This window comes from Ornithorhynchus anatinus, chromosome X5, assembly GCF_004115215.2.
Source record: "Ornithorhynchus anatinus isolate Pmale09 chromosome X5, mOrnAna1.pri.v4, whole genome shotgun sequence".
NCBI classification, from domain to species: Eukaryota; Metazoa; Chordata; class Mammalia; order Monotremata; family Ornithorhynchidae; genus Ornithorhynchus; species Ornithorhynchus anatinus.
In genome coordinates, this window is record NC_041753.1 from 13715676 (window position 1) to 13735804 (window position 20129).

General features: G+C 48.5%; 1 protein-coding gene across 2 annotated transcripts in view; it reads right to left on the bottom strand.

The window, feature by feature from the left end:
• ZCCHC7 (zinc finger CCHC-type containing 7) overlaps nucleotides 1-20129 on the bottom strand; it is a 197483-nt gene that overhangs the window by 164396 nt on the left and 12958 nt on the right. For both annotated transcript variants that reach the window (XM_029055587.2, XM_007655560.4), the window contains exons 2-3: nucleotides 10682-10745; nucleotides 8098-8776 (exon numbers count right to left, since the gene is read on the bottom strand). In XM_029055587.2, coding sequence (XP_028911420.1) covers nucleotides 8098-8752 — 655 coding nt within the window. In that variant the 5' untranslated portion in view covers nucleotides 8753-8776; nucleotides 10682-10745. The remainder of the gene's footprint in view (nucleotides 1-8097; nucleotides 8777-10681; nucleotides 10746-20129) is intronic.

Sequence of the window (20129 nt, forward strand, 5' to 3'; positions counted from 1 at the left end):
AGTCACAAGGCCTTGGCTACATTGTACACATAACTCAATTAAACCTCAGCAGCAATTAAATAGCCTCAAGACATGGTTCTAATTTGGAGAGGTTTAAAAGTCACCAAAGGACAAATAACATGAATGAATTTTGGGCTCTTCCAAAAGGATCAGAATTTCTTAAATCTATCACTCAAGGCTTGACAAACCTGTTGAAGTAAATCAGTACTGTTGCTCATATTTACTGAAAGGCTCTAAAAATAATAAAAAATCTCTGCCCATCAGCTGACAAAATTTTTGGAGGCTACATTCTCTTGAAAAAAGACTTAGTAAAAGAGTTGCAAGAAATTGAGCAAACAGCCTCATTTCAAGACACTTATTCCGAGCTCGCCATTGTTATCAAGTGAAAGGACCCTGAAGTGAAACCGTTTTTTAGGCTAGGCAATAGAATCTTATCAAACCTTAAACCTTACTGGCTTACCTTCACAGCGGTCTCTAGAATAAGAAAGAAATATAGCGCTAAAAGTATTACACAGTGGCTCTGGAAAAATAACCAAAGTATTTCAGGCTTTTAAAGAAGAAGCCAGTGCCCCCTCCCCTCCGCCCCCCACCCCCTCCCCACAAAAAATCCCTGTGTTTCCAGGCTCAGACGGAATCGTGAATACAGACTGAAAAAGGCATCTGGCAATCCTGCCTCACTTTTTCGAACAATTGACCTAAGACGATCCATGAACTTTTTAAACAGCCTGAAGGCACAGTTATTTTATGCATTTTTTTGGACTGTATAGTGCTAACAGTTAGTACTCTCCTCTCAAAAAGGCAAACAATAAAAATTTGCCCTACTTAAATTTTAAAATACGAGCTGTAAATATTCCAACGCCAACACAATCAAAGAGATGTCCCATTCCTCGAGAATTCCTCCTTCAATTGGAGGACTCTATAATACACTGTTTCACTACACAAACAGTAGACACTTCTAGGAATAAAATTTAGGAAAATAGTTTAAGTGTTTTGTCACTCTCAAGGAATGATGCTCTCCAGAGCCAATGGTCGAAGACGGTTGCAAGCTAATCAATATATAAATTCAAATTAACTTTACAGACTGCGAATGTAAAACTGTGTTACGAGGGTAATATGTAGTACCGTACTGTTCTTTTTTATTTCAATGAAATATGTTTTACAGCACCACATGTGGTCTGCATATTTAGGAAAAGGCAGCAGAAATAGCATGCTAAGAAAGAAGTGGATAAAACTCCTTAAAGGATGTGGCCAAATAATTAAATGATCACATTTTCTTGACCACCCACGAGAAACTGCTCTTTGATCAGTTACGACATTAAAACATAAGGCCTGAAATATTTGGAACTGGTGCCGCTCAGAAGTAGAGAACTAAACAAAGAGGAGGTATATTCTGTTTTACACCTGGGGTAGACATTCGGGAAATTCATTAATGCCTTACTTCCAAATACTGAAGCCGTAAACTCACATTGAAAAAATTGCGTCAGCGAAAGCCTGACGGAATCTGAAATTTTGCAGTTATACTGATGCCCAAGAATATTTTACTAAACCGGAGGAAAAAAAGCACTTTTTATATCCGCCGCCAATGTTCGATAAATCCCAATCCAGACTCTCTCCTTGCGCCTTACAAGGCCTGGGGAGTATTGCAAGGAAACAGAATTCTAGGAAGTTAGCTATTTAAGTGGGCTTTTTTGTTCTCACATGGAAAAAGAAACTTGTCTAGTGTGTCTTGAGTTTACAAACTGAACAATCCCTTCCATTCTCAGTTCTATAAACTACTTGATCCAACGGGACCACCTATAATTATTTGTTTTAAAAGAAGCACCTTGAGTAAAAAATGTGACTGCATATTGCGAGTCTCTTAATGTCACCTTCCCTGTCTTGGGGCACAAAAGGCATGAACCCAAATCTAAACTAGTTACATCAATACCATGACCAAAATATCGACATGGATGGAAGTGAATTGATAAGCCTATAAGCCTACACCCTCTCACTAATATGATCATTCTAGCTCACCAGACTGATCTCAGAAAGTTTAACATAGTTCAAGGCTCATAATACCTCAGAACCTCATTTAGGTAATTCAACTAAAGGAGGTTATAAAATTTCTCATATTTGAAAAGTTCCTTTTTCATCACGTAGGAATCCAAAGTCAGTGCAAAACAAGGGTCCCTGCATCACAGATAAAGACATTTACGAAAGAGCAGCTTCCCAATTCACATGCCCAATTCTAATCATTTTTGCTTTGGAAAGAGGAGTGACTTTTAAGCATGAGGTTTACAATTACTACTACTAATTAGCTCTTCCTGTATTTAGCCTCATTAAACCACAGAGCATCGCTTTGTTCAAACAGGAAAGACATCACGAAAAAGACTATTCCTGGGCCTTCATCGATTTCACGCCGATAGCGAACATATTTCCTTTTGCCTCACAATGGCTAAAGAATTCAATCGTCATTGTTGTTTTTAAAACAAAACCTATGAACAAAATTGGTTTTCCCAGCAGTCTCCGTGGTCCTAAGTACAATACAAGAATTCTTCCCAATCTGTAAAACACCAAACTGGATGGAATAGGGTGGAATAGGGAACAAAGATCAGACCAAGGAGACGAATGCGGGGGCGGGGGGGGGGGGGGGGGGGGGGGGGAGAAGCGGGACTGCTCTATTTGCAATCAGCAAAATAGCAAAAAGGGGGAAAAAAAGAAAAGGAAAAAAAAGTAGAAAAGTCACCCAGGATATATGACCATGTAAGCATGGGCAACCTTGCAGAAAACCCAGTCTGCAACCTAAAGCCATGGGAAATTTAAATCAGTTAGAGCCAACGTCCACAATAGACAGGAAAATGCTGTACAAATAAAAGGGGACTGTTGAGGTTGCAGGTATACTCAGTCTAGATGTTTTGAGATTTCCAAAGGAACTTTATTAGTTTTATTAATTTTTTAAATAATCAAGAGATTCAAGTGTATCCGCATTATACGGTAAAGAAGATTAACTTTTTCCCCCCTTTTAATCAAAATATCCATATGCATGTGCTGTATCTACTACGGGGGAGGAGGGAGGATTCCCACAGCTTATGATAGCTCCAGGGTGTATGCTGTTCTACTAATTCAGGCACACAAAAACTCCCTCTATCCTTAAGTAAGTTTAAGGAATTAACAAAAACTAATGAAAGGGGGTGGGGTGGGGGGTGGGGGGTGGGGGAAACACAAGTTGAGACTCAAATCCCTTGCCTTTCGATGTGAGCGGGTGTGCTTAGAGCACAGGCTTACACACCCCCCTCAGGTATGACTGTGACCTTGTGCAAAATTAGTTTGCCATCATCTTTTTGACCTTGCAGTTAATGAATCTGGGGCATCAATAAACCTTGCCACATCTTCAGGAATTCTTTGTATTTTTCATTTTCCAAGATGGAAAAAATCACACGTGAATTCATTTCCAAAAGGATTAACGTGATGCTTGTTATTGGGCTCAAATTAGAGTGATTATTACAAATTTAGTGACATTTTAAACAATACGTGACAGATTTCAAGGGTCATTTTACATACTCTAAATAATAATTGTGGTTTTGTTAAGCGCTTACTATGTGCCAGGCACCGTACTAAGCGCTGGGGTAGATACTAGCCAATTAGGTTGGACACAGTCGGGCTCACAGTCTTCATACCAATTTTACAGATGAGGTAACTGAGGCACGGAAAGTGAAGTGACTTACCCAAGGTCACAGAGCAGACAAGTGGTAGAGCCGGGATTAGATTCTTAGTAGGTGGAAATATAAGCTTTCTGAAAAATACTTCATACACTTGATAAGCCATCAGTTATCTTCCAAATAACCCAAACCAGTTTTATTTTACACGAAAACTGTCCAGACCAGTGCTTTTATAGTATGGGGCTTCATCAAACAGTCAGGAGCGGGAGGGCAAAGACCTAAACTAGGTTAAAATAAGTTGTGGGGCAAGGACCGTGTCTACCAACTGAGAAGCAGCATGGCCTAGTGGCAAAAGCCCGGGGTTTTTATTCTTTATTCTGTTTCAGAGGACGGGGGGGGGGGGGGGGGGGGGGGGGGCGGTTCTAATCCCAGCTCTGCCACGTGCCTGCTGGGTGACCCTGGTCAAGCCACTTAACTTCTCTGTGTCTCAGTTATGCCATCTGTAAAACGGGGATTAAGACCTTGAGCCCCACGTGCGACAACCTGATTACCTTGTATCTACCCCAGTGCTTAGAACAGTGCTTGGCACATAGTAAGAGCTTATCAAATACCATAATAATAATACCAGTTCTGTTATACCGTACTCTCCCGAGCGCTTGGTACAGTGCTCTGCACAGCGTAAGAATTCAATAAATACCACTGATTGATTTGACTGAGGGAGGTATTTTGTTCTCACAAAGTAACCCAAAGATTGTTCAGAGGCCCCCAGATATCTAATCTCCAAGATCAATATTACTGGGCAATCTCACCCTCCCACCTCACCGCAGGTCTCAATTTTTTCTGGACTGATTTTTTTTTTTTTTTTTTACTAACACCTTTTAGAGAGCTACCAAGCTCAGCAGTAAAGTCACACATATTTTACCCATTATAATGACATCTACCTGGAACAAAGAATACCTCTATGTTTTCTGACAAACAGACCTCCATCCCCTCAGGATAATTCAAAGTCAGAAGAAAGAGTTGCAGTCTGGCAACAGTATGGAGAAGTAACATGAGATTTAGAAAGGACCATTATCCCTCCAGAGTTTTGATTTTCTTCTTTTTAAAAAAAAAAAACCAACAAACAAAAAATGATGTGTTTGGCCTAATTAGAAAGTTCTTGATCCATTTAAAACATGCTACATTTATTCTCTCTTTTTTTGGTTCTGCCCCAGGCAGAGTTTAGCAGTTTTTCCATAACAAATATTTATTGAACACCCCTGTGTGCATGCCAGTGTGCTGTGAACTAAGGAGTTTACAAATTACGGAGGAGTTAGCGTGGCTACCTCAGTGAGATGAGAATATAAAAGACCTCATATGCCCTGTTCTCTAGTGCCATTCTCCAGCATTTCTAGGTTAACCAAAGACATCCTGATTCAAGGCACTAGTGGGGACCTTCAGGAATGCCCAAAATGCCATTCAATCTTTGGAGTCACTATTACTTCCAAACGATGCCCTCGAGCAAGAAATGTCAGACCATTTAGAGGAAGGGAATACTCTCTTTTGGAAGGGAAACCAAATCGGATGAATTGAATTGTGGACACCGCGGCACAATAAACAGAACCACAGCAGCAGATGATATATATTTAGAATTTAGTGGGCAGTTGATAAAAAAGTACACCGACTTTTAACTAGATACGGAAACTCCGTGTCTTAAAGGAGAAAGTTGTGGTAAACGGTCAGAAAGTCAACTGCTGAAGTTGCCCAGTGAAATGATGTAGGTGCAGCTTTGCCTAAAATCTTTATTAGTAACGGTGAAGTTCAGAGGAGCCAAACATAGCAGAGATACAAAAGTAACATAACTCTTTACATAAGTTAGAATCCAAAATGGAAATCTGAAATAAGACATCCTAGGAAAATGTGAATCAGTTCGGCTGAAACACCACAATACTATTCTACACAGTAAAACTAGGAGACAACCCAAGATATAGCCTATGGACAGCAAATTTGGATGAAGGTTTGGAAATGGCGAGACATAATAAAGAGCAATATTATTTACGGCTACATTACTACAATTCCAATTCAGGATATAGTCCCTTCTCAAGAAGACTCTTTAGGGGTTTTGCACTTGTCAATTTGGGGCATAAGAGTACAGTCAGTTCTGCCATAACTCATAAGCTCATTGTGGGCAAGGAATGTGTCTGCTTCTTGATATACTGTGCTCTCCCAAGCGCCTTGTACAGTGCTCTGCAAACAGTAAGCACTCGACAAATACGAGTGCCTGACCGACTATATAACTCATATTTTCACTACATATAAGATAGCAGAATTAGGGAACATTCTTCCAGCGACACACATCTGTTTGGCCAGAAGATGATGCAGTGTTGGAGAAGCGGTTGGGCACACACGGACGGCAGGCCCGGTAACGCGACACGGGTTTCCTTAAGGGACTGTGGGCAAGTCATTTAACTTCTCTGTGCCTCAGTTACCTCATCTGTAAAATGGGGATTAAGACTGTGAGCCCCACGTGGGACAACCTGATTCCCCTGTGTCCACCCCAGCGCTTAGAACAGTGCTCTGCACATAGTAAGCACTTAACAAATACCAACATTATTATTATTATTATTATTAAGGCCAGAGTTTTCAAGAACCGAATCTCCTTGTTACGGGAGATCTAACTGGACTGGGATGGCTGTGGGACGGAGAAGTGCCCAGAAGCCAAAACCCTGGCAACAACTCATGCTTCCATGCTGTGGGACAGTCCCGGCCTACACCCTCACGGATTCACGGCCCTCGTGGCATTCTGCTCCACGCCCAGGCTGACCCCAGTGGTATTTACTGAGTGTGTACTACTAATCCTAATAACGATTGTGGTATTTAAGCGCTTACTATGTGCCACACACTGTACTAAGCGCTGGGGTGGATACAAGCAAATCGGGCTGGACGCGGCCCCTGTCCCACATGGGGGCTCACAGTCTCAATCCCCATTTAACAGATGAGGTAACCGGGGCACGGAGAAATGAAGTGACTTGCCCAAGGCCACAGAGCGGACAAGTGGCAGAGCCGGGATTAGAGCCCCTGACCTTCTGGATCCCGGGCCCATTCTCTATCCGCTATGCCATGCGGCTTCCCAACTGTACTTAGTACAGAACGTTGTACTAAGCACTTGGCAGAGTACATCAGAATTGGTAGACCTGTTTCCCGCCCACAAGCTTACGGTCCGGGGCAGGGAGAGATGACGTTAATATAATTTATAATATGTAATTTATAGATATGTACACAAGTGTTGTGGGACTGAAGGTGGGGCGGATATCAAACGCCCAAAGATCACAGATCCAAGTGCGTGGATGATACAGAAGGGAGAGGAGGCTGGGGGAAAATGAGCTTAATCGGGGAAGGCGTCTTGGAGGAGATGTGACCTTAATAAGGCTTTGAGGGTTGCGGGGGGGAGGGGGTGGAGGGTGAAAAGGAAAGTTGGATTAAGCCAGGATTGGCTGGGTATCCCCCTGAGCAGACCGAAAATGCTTATATACATACATGCGGCAGTCATTTAACATAAGGTTCATTAAGAACATAAAGCCAGTGTTACAGGAGAACTGAGTGTACTAAAGCTGTAGATTTCCGAATTATCTCCCAAGAAAAGAAAATGCATCACTGTCTTCATCCGAATTGGCAATTTCTATAAAGCAGAGAAAATGTTCGTGGATTCCTCAAACTTTCCCATTTTCCAATTTGCTACATTATGGGATGATTCCTATACCACAGCACATAAATCCAAAGCAACATGGAAGTACCTTGTGATGACGTAGCACCTTTCTCTTCCTACCTCAAAGCACTACGCAGAAGACATAGCCTATGTATTTTGATCTTTGTTATACTAAAGCCGAGAATTTATCGATGTTTCCGACCTCCATCCCGACCATCGATCGAGAACCGAAATTCGGAACTGACTGAAAAGATGTAAGGAAAACGAAAGCATTGCAAGGTTTGAAAAGGACGGAAAACCAACAGACCCAACATGGTAACCTGTCTTCTATACTCTTGGTCCCACAGAACAAGGTCAAGATCAAACAAGGGAGATTTTAAAACACTCTCCCAAGCACTTAGTACAGTGCTCTGCACACAGTAAGCGCGCCCTAAACACAATTGATTAATAATAAAATTCTTCTCTTAGAAGACCTTGAATTTGTCCAGCTGGATTTTCCAAAACACTTCCACGCTACTTATCTCACTTCTGATACTACATTTCATAAGGCAAAGAACAAATAAGTGAGGTTTGCCCCCCAGACCCTACCATAAAGCATCCACAGGTCAGATTTTACACGTGACCCCAGCCCAGCCCCTCCAACCACATGAGGGGGAAAAACGATGCCCTGATGCAACTGGCCCTCAACATAGTGAATGAACGTTTCCAGAGCCGGTGCTCCTTCTGTGCGACTGCCGTGAGATTACTTCGCAAAGAGGCAAATGCAGTACTGACCTTCGCTGACAGGGTTTTCACAACCCACAAGGTTGAGAAGAATGTTGTCATCCTTGTCATCCACTTCACATCCCAGAAGCATCCAGCTTTCTACATTATCACTGTCTCCGCTTTCCGAGGCCGGGCGCTCCTCTTCGGTATCGGAACTGTCCCCTACCACCAGAACCTCCTGGATCACCCGCGATCTCTTCCCGGTCTCGGACTTCTCGTCGGCAAACCTGCCCGCTTTGGAGGCCTCGACAGTGGACGCTTTAGAACGGAGGCTACTGTGTGCAATAATATCGGGGACCGAATCATCTGGGCCTTCCAGTACCTGAGCCGTTTTTTCCGCGTTCTTTCTTTTACATGTATAAACACTATCTTCATCATCGGACAGAGTGATGATCTCCGGCCCATCCGAAATTTGGATGACGTCGGTGTCCGAAAGGATGATTAGGTTGTTCTGGCTTTCTTTAACACGGCCAACTGACTCAAAATTCCCGGAACTTTTGTCTTCCGTATGTTTCTCCCTGCTGCTCTCCCCAAGATTCTGTGCATAATGGACTTGGCTATAGAGCTGAAATTCCACTTCACTGTCTACACTCAGTTCACTGGATGACTCTTCACGGTACAGATCATTTTCATAGGCTTCTATGTTCTCATATCCACCAAACATCTTCGAAAGAGATTAGCTCTGGTGCTGTAGAAGACAATGTAATGTAATGTGAGTATTTGGGCAGGTCGCGGTGGGTTCCAGAAGCATAAAAGCATGTCACCACAGTAAAATTACAAAGCAGATGGGGCTTAAAGTCTCCTTCTAATGTGCCTCGATAAGCCTAAACTATACTCTCCTAAAAAGTACCTAAGTGACACGAATTTTCCAGTAGCTTCCTCATGATGATGCATTCTCGTCCTTATTATGCTCAACGATATTTAAAACGATTACAAAGTCACAAAAACGTTTAACTTTCTTACGGTATTTGTTAAGCGCTTACTACGTGCCAGGCACTGTACCGAGCACCGGGTGAGACAATGAGATAATCGGGTTGGACACACGGTCTTAATCCCCATTTCACAGACAAAGTAACCGGAGGCACAGAGACGTTAAGAACTCGAAGAGTTGCAAAACATACTTGCACCTTTCTAAATTCAACCCGGTGACATTTCAGCCCAACGGTTTCATCCAACTCTCATCAGGAGAGAAGGGTGCTTGTTAACGTTTTGCAAATCCAGAGTTTTACATGAGAATTTGAAAGACATCCTTGACTGTGTCTTGTCTTATGCCATCGAGTCGTCTCCGACCCATAGCGACGCCGTGGACACATCTGTCCCAGGATGCCCCACCTCCATCTGCGATCGTTCTGGTAGCGGATCCGTGGAGTTTTTTTTTGGTCAAAAGGCAGGAGTGGTTTACCATCGCCTTCTTCCGCGCAGTAAACTCGAGTCTCCGCCCTCGACTCTCTCCCGTGCCACTGCTGCCCAGCACGGTTGAGTCTATAGCAGATGGCCTTCCACTCGCTAGCCACTGCCCCAGCTAGGAATGGAACGGGTAGGCCTCTGCTTGACTCTCCCTCCTGTAGTCGGGACTGGTAGAGGACTGGAAACTCTCTGCCAAATCCCATCCCCAACCTTCAAAATGAAAAGTTGGCACCTATGACTGAGAGGCTTGGAAAACGATCACCGTCATCAACGGTGTTTACTGAGCGCTTACTGCGTACAGAGCACTGTATTGAGCACTTGGGAGAATACAACAGAGCTGGAGAAATGTTTCCTGCCCACAACGAACCTAAACTGTAAATATTAAACATCTGGATATAACTTCCCACCTAGTAGAAGGGGGGAGGGGACGATCCTCTGCCCAGGTCATCTTTATAGGGACGCATTCAAAACACGTCACCCCCTTCCTCAAAAATCTCCAGTGGCTGCCTATGCACCTCTGTATCAAACAAAAACTCCTCGCCGCCGGCTTTAAAGCACTCCGTCGCATCGCCCCCTCCTACCTCACCTCGCTTCTCTCCTCCTACGACCCAGCCCTCGCACATCGCTCCTCCGGTGCCAACCTGTGCCTCCATCTCGCCCGTCTCGCTGCCGAACCCCGGCCCACGTCCTATCTCTGCTCAAATCCGCCAATTACTCTCCCTCCCTTCGCAGCCTGAGTGAAGGAACATCTCCTCCAAGAGGCCTTCCCAGACTAAGCCCCACTTTTCCTCACCTTCTACTCCCTTCTCCGTCGCCCTGACTTGCTCCCGCTGCTCCTCCCCCCTCGCCCAGCCCCACGCCACTTAGGTATATAGCTGTCATTTTATTTATTTCTACGGATGTCTGTTTATCTGTAATGATGCCTGTCTCCCCGCCTCTAGACTGTCAGCTCGTCGTGGACGGGGACTGTCGCTCTTTTTTGTTGTACTGTACTTTCCCAAGTGCTCGGTACAGGGCTCCGCACGCAGTAAGTGCTTAAATACGATCGAATGAATGAACCAAAGGTGGGGGACAGAAACCAGGATGCTTCTCGGGATCAAAAACGAAGAACTCTTTCAAAAGAAGCATATGGCTATTTCTAGACTCGTAAACCTTTTAAAGCCTTTATTCACGAAGATCTACTTACCCCCAAAACTGGTGGTCTCCACATAAGAGCAGTGCTTGCGAAAAAAGGGGATCCGGGTAACTGACTGAGAAGAGAGAAAGAAAAATTCGGAAATAATCTTAGGGTGGCAACTATACCATTCTGGCACGACAACCGGTCGAAGACGGACAGCACAGCCTGACCTCCTCCAATCCACAGACACAGTCCGCTCCAAGTTCACCAGTGACCTTCGTTTGGCCAAATCCAACGGCCTCGACTCCACCCTGACCCTCCTAGACCTCTCAGCTGCCTTCGACACTGTTTTCTCCTGGAAACATTATCCGACCTCGGCTTCACTGACACTACCCTCTCCTGCTTCTCCTCCTATCTCCCTGACGGTTCCTTCTCAGTCTTTGTGCAGGTTCCTCTCCCGTCTCCCACCTTCTGACAGTGGGGGGGTCCCTCGGGGCTCAGTTCTGGGGCCCCTTCTGGTCTCCATCTACTCCCACTCCCCTAGAAAACCCACTGGCTCCCAAGGATTATGTGGACGATTCCCAAATCTCCATCTCCAGCCCCGACCGCTCTCCTCTGCAGTCTCACATTTCCTCCTGCCTTCGGGACACCTCTGCTTGGATGTCCGGGCGACACCTCCAACTAAACAGGTCTAAAACAGAACTCATCTTCCCAGCCAAACCCCGCCCTCTCTCTGACTCTCCCATCACTGTAGACAATACCCCTGTTCTCCTTTATCCACGAGCCCGTAATCGTGGAGTTGTCCTCGACTCGTCTCTCTCATGCAACCCACTCACTCGATCTGTCACCAGATCTTTTCAATATAATGATACCGATAATGATAAGCGCAGGACCTGTTAAGCGCTCACTATGCGCCAGGCACTGTACTAAGCGCTGGGGGAGATACAAGGTGATTGGGTTGGACACAGACCCTGTCCCAGATGGGACTCGCAGTCTCAATCCCCATTTTACAGAGGAGGTAACTGAGGCACAGAGAAGTGAAGTGACTTGCCCAAGGTCACCCAGCAGACAGGTGGCGGGGCCAGAATCAGAACCCAGGCCTCCACCCAAACCGCTACAACACCGACCTAAGCACTTATCCTATCTCACCTTGACTCCTGAATCTGCCTCTTCGCTGACTTCCCTGCCTCCTACCTCGCCCCGCTCCAGTCCATACTTCACTCCGCTGCCCGCGTCATTTTTCGGAAGAACCGTTCGGTCCACGTCTCCCCACTCCTCAAGAAGGTCCAGTGGTTGCCCATCCTCCCGACTCCGAGCTCGCTGTGGGCAGAGACCGCGTCTGCCGACTCGGTTGCGTTCGGCTCTCCCAAACGCCGAGAACGGTGCTCTGCGCATTGGGAGCGCTCAACAGATACCATCGGTTGAGTGATCCACTTCCGCATCACCACTGAGCCAACAGGGACTCCTTCCCGCGGGGTTTAAAGCACTCGATCGGCTTGCCCCCTCCTAACCTCACCGATCTCCTACAGCCCAGCCCGCGCACTTCACTCCTCTAGCACCAGTCTGCCCGCCGTGTCCCAATCTCGTCTATCTCACCGCCGCGCCCTTTCCCGAGACCCCCGACCTGCAACTCCCTCCCCCTCCGTATAGGCCAGACCGCCTTCCAAGTCTTATTAAGGTCACATCTCCTCCGGGGGGCTGTTCCGATTCAGCCCTCCTTCCCACGACTCCCTCTCCCTTCCGTGTCACCTCTGTACTTGGATCTGTTAACTTCTGGGCGTTGGTACATTCACCCCACGCTCAGCCCGAGCGCACTTATGGACCTGCCCGCAAGCCGTTTGTTTATATTCACGTCTGTCTCCCCCTCCAGACCGTGAGCTCACGGCGGGCGGGGAACGTGTCTAACGACGCTGATGCACCGTCCTGTCCCGAGTGCTTACTACAGCGCTCTGCGCACGGTAAGCGCTCAGTAAATACTATCGGTCCGTCTAGAGCTAGAGACAATTGGGTCCCTCTGCTTATTTTAAGTGGCACTCGAGAAAATCCTGGCCAAGACTACGGCACTAAGTAGTCCCAGACGAAGGGTACTTTTTAAAAAAAAAAAAAAAAAACGCTTCAATTTAAAAAGGCCTTTCTTGAAGAAAATTAAGCAACTTATTTCCTCTTCTTACAGAAAAAGTGGAGCCTCCCATAAGGCGGGTTAATGGGAGACTCCCTCAGCTTTAGACAGAGTCCGGTGAGGGACAAGGACGGCGTCCAACTTGACTATCTTGGATCTACCTTAGCGCTCGGTACCCAGTAAGTGCTTCACGAACACCATTAAAAAAACCAAACAAAAACCCACAGGAGGAGCCTGGATCCTGAGACCTCAAGACACAGAGGAATCGATCATAGCGATTAGCACAGCGTCCTCTTTGGGCCTTGGTGGGGGGGGGGGGAGGGGGGGTGGCCCCACGTCCCTAGTGGGACACAAGAGTGCGACAAGCAGGCTGGGGGGGTGGGGGGCACAGTGTCACATGCACTGTCGCACGAGGAGCGGCGTGGCTCGGTGGAAAGAGCATGGGCTTTGGAGTCAGAGATCATGGGTTGGAATCCCGGCTCTGCCACTTGTCAGCTGTGTGACTTTGGGCGAGTCACTTCGCCTCTCTGGGCCTCAGTGACCTCATCTGTAAAATGGGGATGAAGACGGTGAGCCCCACGTGGGACAACCTGATCCCCTTGTGTCTAGCCCAGCGCTTAGAACAGTGCTCTGCGCATAGTAAGCGCTTAACAGATACCAACATTATCATTATTATTATTATTATCATGACAGATCCGTCTGCAGCTGAAGTGACCACAGGGTGCTGATGCTGTTCCTGAACGCCGTAACCCAGAAGGGTGTTACCTTGGGAGCCGCTGTGGTCTTAACTCTCCACGTTAGCCAGATATCTTTCAGGGATCCTGCTGAGAACGATCCACCTCCTGGAAGACGCTACGCGGTTCTACGCTTGGGAACCATGGCCAGTGCGAGTATAGCCTCAGCAGACACTCCCCTACTTGCAGAACTGGGACTGGAATCCGGGTCTCCCGCTCCCCTCCCAGCCCCGCAGCACTTGTGTACACGTCTGCAATTTCTTTCTTTGTATTACTATCTGTCTCCCCTTCTAGAGTGTAAGCTCGTTGGGGGCAGGGAACGTGTCTGCTTATCGCTTACTCTCTCCCAAGACAGTGCTCTGAACGGAGTAAGCGCTCAAATACGGCTGACTGACTCCCAGAGACATTCTCGCGGCACGGCGTAGTGGCTACAGCCCGGGCGTCGGAAGGTCGTAGGTTCTGATCCCAGCTCCGCCACCCGTCCGCTGGGTGACCTTAGGCAAGTCGCTTCACTTCTCTGAGCCTCAGTTACCTCGTCTGACAAATGGAGATTGTGACTGCGAGCCCTACGTGGGTCAGGGACTGTGTCCAACCCGATTTGCCTGTATCCATCCACCCCAGCGCTTCGAACAGTGCCTGGCACAGAGCGAGCGCCTAACCAACACCACGATTATTACGATCGCTCTTTCCCCCGGCCCAGTAGCGGGGCTCGTTGCAGCAAATATTTCCTTTCACTAGTTAGGTAGTCGCGGGGGTAGAAGCCCAACTGACCGAACTGAAAACAAACGACATGGGCTTCTAAAAATCAATATGATCGCAGGGAAGAGAAAAGAAAAAAAAAACACCAAACCCAACCTAACACGTGCACGGACAAGCACACGATGAGGTCTACCCTCCTCGGTGCTTAAACGCTATAGTAAGTTCAACATTCATTCTTCCAAACCACGAGGGTACCATTTAACGCATTACTGGTGCAGTGTATCGCACGGAACCCAGTGAAGTGAACGAAGCTTTCAAAACTTAGTCCTAGGGGATAGCTCACGCACGGGGGGTCTGGCTCTCTGCAGACTGCCCTTCCGTTCAGAGACGAAGCCGCGACTCCACGTGGGAGTCTCTCACAGAGAACGTCGGGCACGCCGGATACGTGGCAATCCAGCAGGGCCAACGGTCCGCTGCCAACGGTCAAGAGGGGCGGGGTCCGTCCTCTCCCCAGCAGGGCAAGCGCTTAAGTTGTTCTCTGCGGTGGGGGGTGATGAGAATGATAATTACGGTCGCCCTTAAGCGCTTACCGCGTGCCAGCCGCCGTACCGAGCGCTGGGGCGGACAGCAGCGGAGCGGGCGGGACCCAGTCCCCGGCCCGCGTGGGGCTCCCGGTTTCGGCCCCCGTTTTACAGGTGACGATAATAACTGGGGTATTCGGTAAGCGCTCATCACCTTGTGCCCGGCACTGTACTAAGCGCCGGAGTGGATGTCAGCAAATCGGGTCGGACTTGATCCCTGCCCCGTGAGGGGCTCACAGTCTCAATCTCCATTTTTCAGATGAGGCAAATGAGGCCCAGAGAAGTGAAGTGACCTGCCCAAGGTCACGCAGCAGACAAGCGGCAGAGCTGGGATGAGAACCCAAGACCTTCTGCCCACCAGGTCCGTGCTCCATCCACTATTCCACGCTGCTTCCCGATGAGCCACGGAAGGGAAGCGACTTGCCTAAGGTCACCCAGCAGACAGAGGGCGGAGCCGGGATGAGAACCCACCACCTCCCGACTCCCAGGCCCGTGCCCGATCCGCTCCGCCACGCTGCTTCTCTAATGGTCTGGACTGAGTCCTCTCCATCCTCTCGCTCGGTCCCCGCGTCCGGCAGCAGCGCCCGAGGCGAGGTGGCCGGGAGAGAGGACGGAGCAGTCCGGGACCCCGGATCCGACTCTCTCGACAGCAGCGGTCCTCCCTGTACCTCGCAGGAAAGAGCAACGTGAGGACTGAACCGCGAAGACGTGTCTTCCCGGAACGGCACGCGTGCCGGACCAGGCACGCAGCCTAACGTGACGAGGTCGCAGATGGGGGTCCGAGACCGGGGGGGCCCAACCCAACTCCCTGCCTCGCCCTGCCGAGAGGAGAGAAAGACCCCGAAAGCCCCCGTCCGGACCCCGGGTCTCCCTCCTCCTCCCTAAAGCGTCCCAGTGACAGCGGGCGGGGGTGAGAGTCGTAGGGGCAACAGAAAGAGGAAGGCCCAAGCGAGCACGGCCCAGCGGATAGGAGCACGGGCCTGGGAGTCAGAAGGACGTGAGTTCTAATCCCGGCTCCGCCGCTTCGCTGTGTGACCTCGGGCGAGCCGCTTCTCTGGCCCTCAGTTACCGCACCTGGAAAATGGGGATGACGACTGTGAGCCCCATGGGGGACAGGGATTGTGCCCTAGCCGATCATCCTGTATCTACCCCGGTGCTCGACACAGCGTAAGCCCATCGGTATTCCCCCTCTCGACTGTAAGCTCGTTGTGGGCAGGGAACGTGTCTGCTTACTGTTACGCTGTACTCTCCCAACCGCTCGGTACAGTGCTCTGCACACAGTAGGCGCCCAGGAGACACGACTGAGGTGAACCGAGCGGGCCGCTGTCACCCCTTTGGGGTGGAGATCCAGGCTCGGGGAACGGCAACGGTTCCCTGGAGGCGGCGGGTGAGGGGCCCGGCTCGCACCGAGCGCTTAACAAATACCATTATCATGATTACTGGGGAAGTGGGCAGTAATCATCATAATGCTATTTGTTAAGCGCTCACTGTGAGCCAAGCACGGTTCTAAGCACCGAGGCGGATACGAGGCTATCAGGTCGGACGCAGTCCCCGTCCCACGTGGGGCTCACGGTCTCGACCCCCATTTGCCAGATGAGGAAACTGAGGCCCAGAGAAGTGAAGTGACTTACCCAAGGCCACCCGGCGGACAAGCGGCAGGGCCGGGATTAGAACCCAGGTCCTTCTGCCTCCCAGGCCCCTGCTCTATCCGCTAGATCGTGCTGTTCCCCAGTAGTGCTCACCCTCCACAGGTCTCCATAGGGGAGGTTTGGGGAGGACGGGGGGGGGGGGGGGGGGGATCTGGCTGGGCATCTAGAGGAGCAGCGTGGCTCGGTGGAAAGAGCCCGGGCTTGGGAGTCAGAGGTCATGGGTTCTAATCCCGGCTCCTCCACTTGTCAGCTGGGTGACTTTGGGCAAGTCACTTCACTTCTCTGGGCCTCAGTTCCCTCATCTGTGAGCCCCACGTGGGACAACCTGATCACCTTGTATCCCCCAGCGCTTAGAACGGTGCTTTGCCCATAGTAAGCGCTTAACAAATACCATCATTATTATTATCATTGCTGCCTCCCTGGCCCCGAACCCGTTTGCGGCTTCTGCTGGCAGCAGGGCCAGGCAACGCAGCCCCTCTCTAACCCAGGGGAGCCACTGCCTGCGGGTCAGACCACGACGGCGGTTCCTGTCCTCTTCCTCGTACCAGAGCTAAATCCTGGCCTGTTCCACCTTACCTTCCACACCTGGTTACGTCACTGGTTCACGCAGCCCAGTATTCGCTCTCTGAAGGCAGGGAAACGACACGCTCCTGACATTTTACAGATGAGGAAACTGAGGCCCAGAGAAGTGGCGGAGGCGGGATTAGAACGTTTCCTCTGACACCGGGTGCCGTAGCCCAGCTGACTTGCGTGGTCAGAAGAACGTTTCCTAATGCCCCGAATGGTATTCTAGGCAACGACGCAGAGCGGAAACCCACGTTATGGCAGACCCGGGCGTTTCCGGCTGATTGTCACCTCGGGCAGATCGGCAGGAAGCAGCACGGCCTAGCGGATAGAGCACGGGCCTGGGAGTCGGAAAGACCTGGGTTCTAATCCCGGCTCCACCACTTGTCTGCCGTGTGACCTTGGCAAGTCACTTCACTTCTCCGTGCCCGTTACCTCAGCCGTAAAATAGGGATTAATGCTGTGAGCCCCACGTGGGACAGGGACTGTTTCCAACCTGATGAGCTTATATCTACCCTAGTGCTTAGAACAGTGCTTGACACACAAGTGCTTATCAAATACCAACGTTATTAGGGGGGAAAAAACACCAAGTCACTGTTGGCCCCATGCCAGACAGAAACAAAAACCAGAGAGACACTGAGTTGTCACAGGGCCGAGATCTACGGCATGACTTAGTGGATAGAGCGCAGGCCTGGGAGTTCAATTCAAGTCGATCGTATTTACTGGGCGCTTATTGGGAGTCAGGAGGACCTGGGTTCTAATCCCCGCTCCACCACTTGTCTGTTGTGTGACCTTGGGCAAGTCACTTCACTTCTCTGGGCCTCATTACCTCAACTGTAAAATGGGGATGAAGACCGCGAGCCCCATGTGGGACAAGGGAACGGGTCCAACCCGACTGCCTTGTATCTACCCCGGTGCTTAGAACAGTGCTTGGCACATAGGAAGCGCTTAACCAGTACAAACTATTATTACAGTTGGCATTTGTAGGAAAATGACAGCTCTGGAAACTGCACTCGCTTTCCCTCACGTATCCAGTTTAAGGGCACGGAGGCCCCTCCAGGTGCGATCCGCTCAACATACCCCAACCCTGAGTCAGAGAGATCACTTCTAGAGACGTGAGGATGATTTGCTTTTCTGGATTCTCCCCTCAACTCAAAACCAATTCATATTGATTCTGACAAGGTGAATAATCTGCCTCCTGGGAACTAAATGACCAAAGTCTACTGATTCGCTGCACTATTGCTTTTTTTTGCTCCCCCTTACGGGAATGGGACAGATTTGTATCTTTTCTTCTATAACAGTTGCTCAAGAACGATACATTTTTCATTTTAACGTCTCTACAATATTATCACCACACAATTTCACTGCGGCGGTCCAAATCTATTTTTGTTAGCTTTTGTTTGAATTTGACTTCAAATCCAAGACGACAAATCCTCTCCCTCTTCCTTTAATGCAAAAAAAGAATACCGGGGGAAGACAAAGAAGTTGTCCTTTATCCAAAATCCAATGGGATTCATATTAACAGGTTGCCGATCAGAAGAGAAAGAAATTTCAGGGCCAAATAACCTGCAAGTCCAAATTCCTCTTGGAGCAGTCCAAAAGGAAATGGATTAAGACTGTAGCTATAGGCATACCAGAACATTTATGCAAAAAGTAAACTACAGAAATACGATTAAACCTGCTCACACTGGCATCTAGGATGCAAGGGTTTAATCTATGTTCCTGAAATGTAGAAACATGTTTAGCATTTTGGTCCCCAGGGGCCTTTGATTAAGAGGATTTTGCACCTTCCATACTTGAAAGCTGAAAATAAACCACCCTGTGCTCACAAAGAACTCGTATTCAGTTTTTTTTCAGTTTACATATACAGTGCTCTAAGGTTTGCCTAAGGCTATCTAGGTTTGTTTTACTACTTTAATAACATTCAGATGTATTTAATTTACTTAAAAAAAACCCCACACTTCATGAAAGTGTATAAAATGTATATCATTTACCCAAAAGACCTTCAACTCTTCTTGATAAACGTGTACAGCTCCCATTAATTTTCCACTAGGCAACCTGGGGACCTATGCCGTTTTACAAAACAATTCCTTCTCTCACATCATTGGCTAAATTGTCCAGCTACCGAAAAACTACACGGATCTGAATTCGACATGGCAAATGCCCTCGTCGGGAATGATCTACCTAGTGCTGCAAACTCTCGGGTGGACGGAGAAGTGTATACTGCTTAATTAATCGGAAAGAAAGAGCCACACCACAGTCTACCCTGCCAAGAGGTTTTTTTGGGGTGTTGAAGTAGTCGAGTGAACTCAAGGACGGAGGAGGATTCTACACGTGAATGCGGAGGCGGTGTTAAATTATACCCTCCGGCTCAGATCTGCGTCACCCACCAGAGACATTAAGACGGGGGTAACCGATCACCAGCGAAAACCGAGCTGATGAGCCCTACTGCCTTCCATTCCAAAGCTGGAGGGAGTTTTACAGTCACCCCCAGCAATTCTGGAGGCGGCAATTCCAGGCCAGATCAGCTGTCAGTCTAGAATAATGCTGGGGGCGGAGGGTCAGGAGAGGGAGGGAAATGTTCAAAAGCCTCCCTTCTCCAAGAGGTTCTGATGACACCTCCATCTCATCTCTCTCGACTATCCTTCCTCCAACCTGGAACACCCCCTTCATATCCAACAGACCACCACTCTCCCCCATCTTCGAGGCCCTAATAAAATTACATCAATTAATCAATGCTATTTACTGAGCGCTTACTGCGGGCATAGCACTGTACTCAGCATTTGGGAGAGTACAACGCAACAGAGTCGGCAGGTAGGTTGAGAAGCAGTGTGGCTTAGTGGGTAGAACACAGGCCTGGGTGTCAGAAGGACCTGAGTTCTAATCCCCGCTCCGCCACATGTCTGCTGTGGGGCAACTCACTTCACTTCTCTTCAGTTATTATTATTGTTATTATTATTATTAAGTTATGTCGGGTCGTTTCCGACTCATAGCGACTCCATGGATATACTTTCTCCAGAACGCCCTGTCCTCTGCCATAATCCGCAACCTTTCCGATGGTTCTTCCGTTTAAAATGGGGCTAGAGAGTGGGATTAACTTCCAACCCGATTAACTTGTATCTATCTCAGAACAGTGCTTGGCACGTAGTAAGTGCTTAACGAGCACCTGAA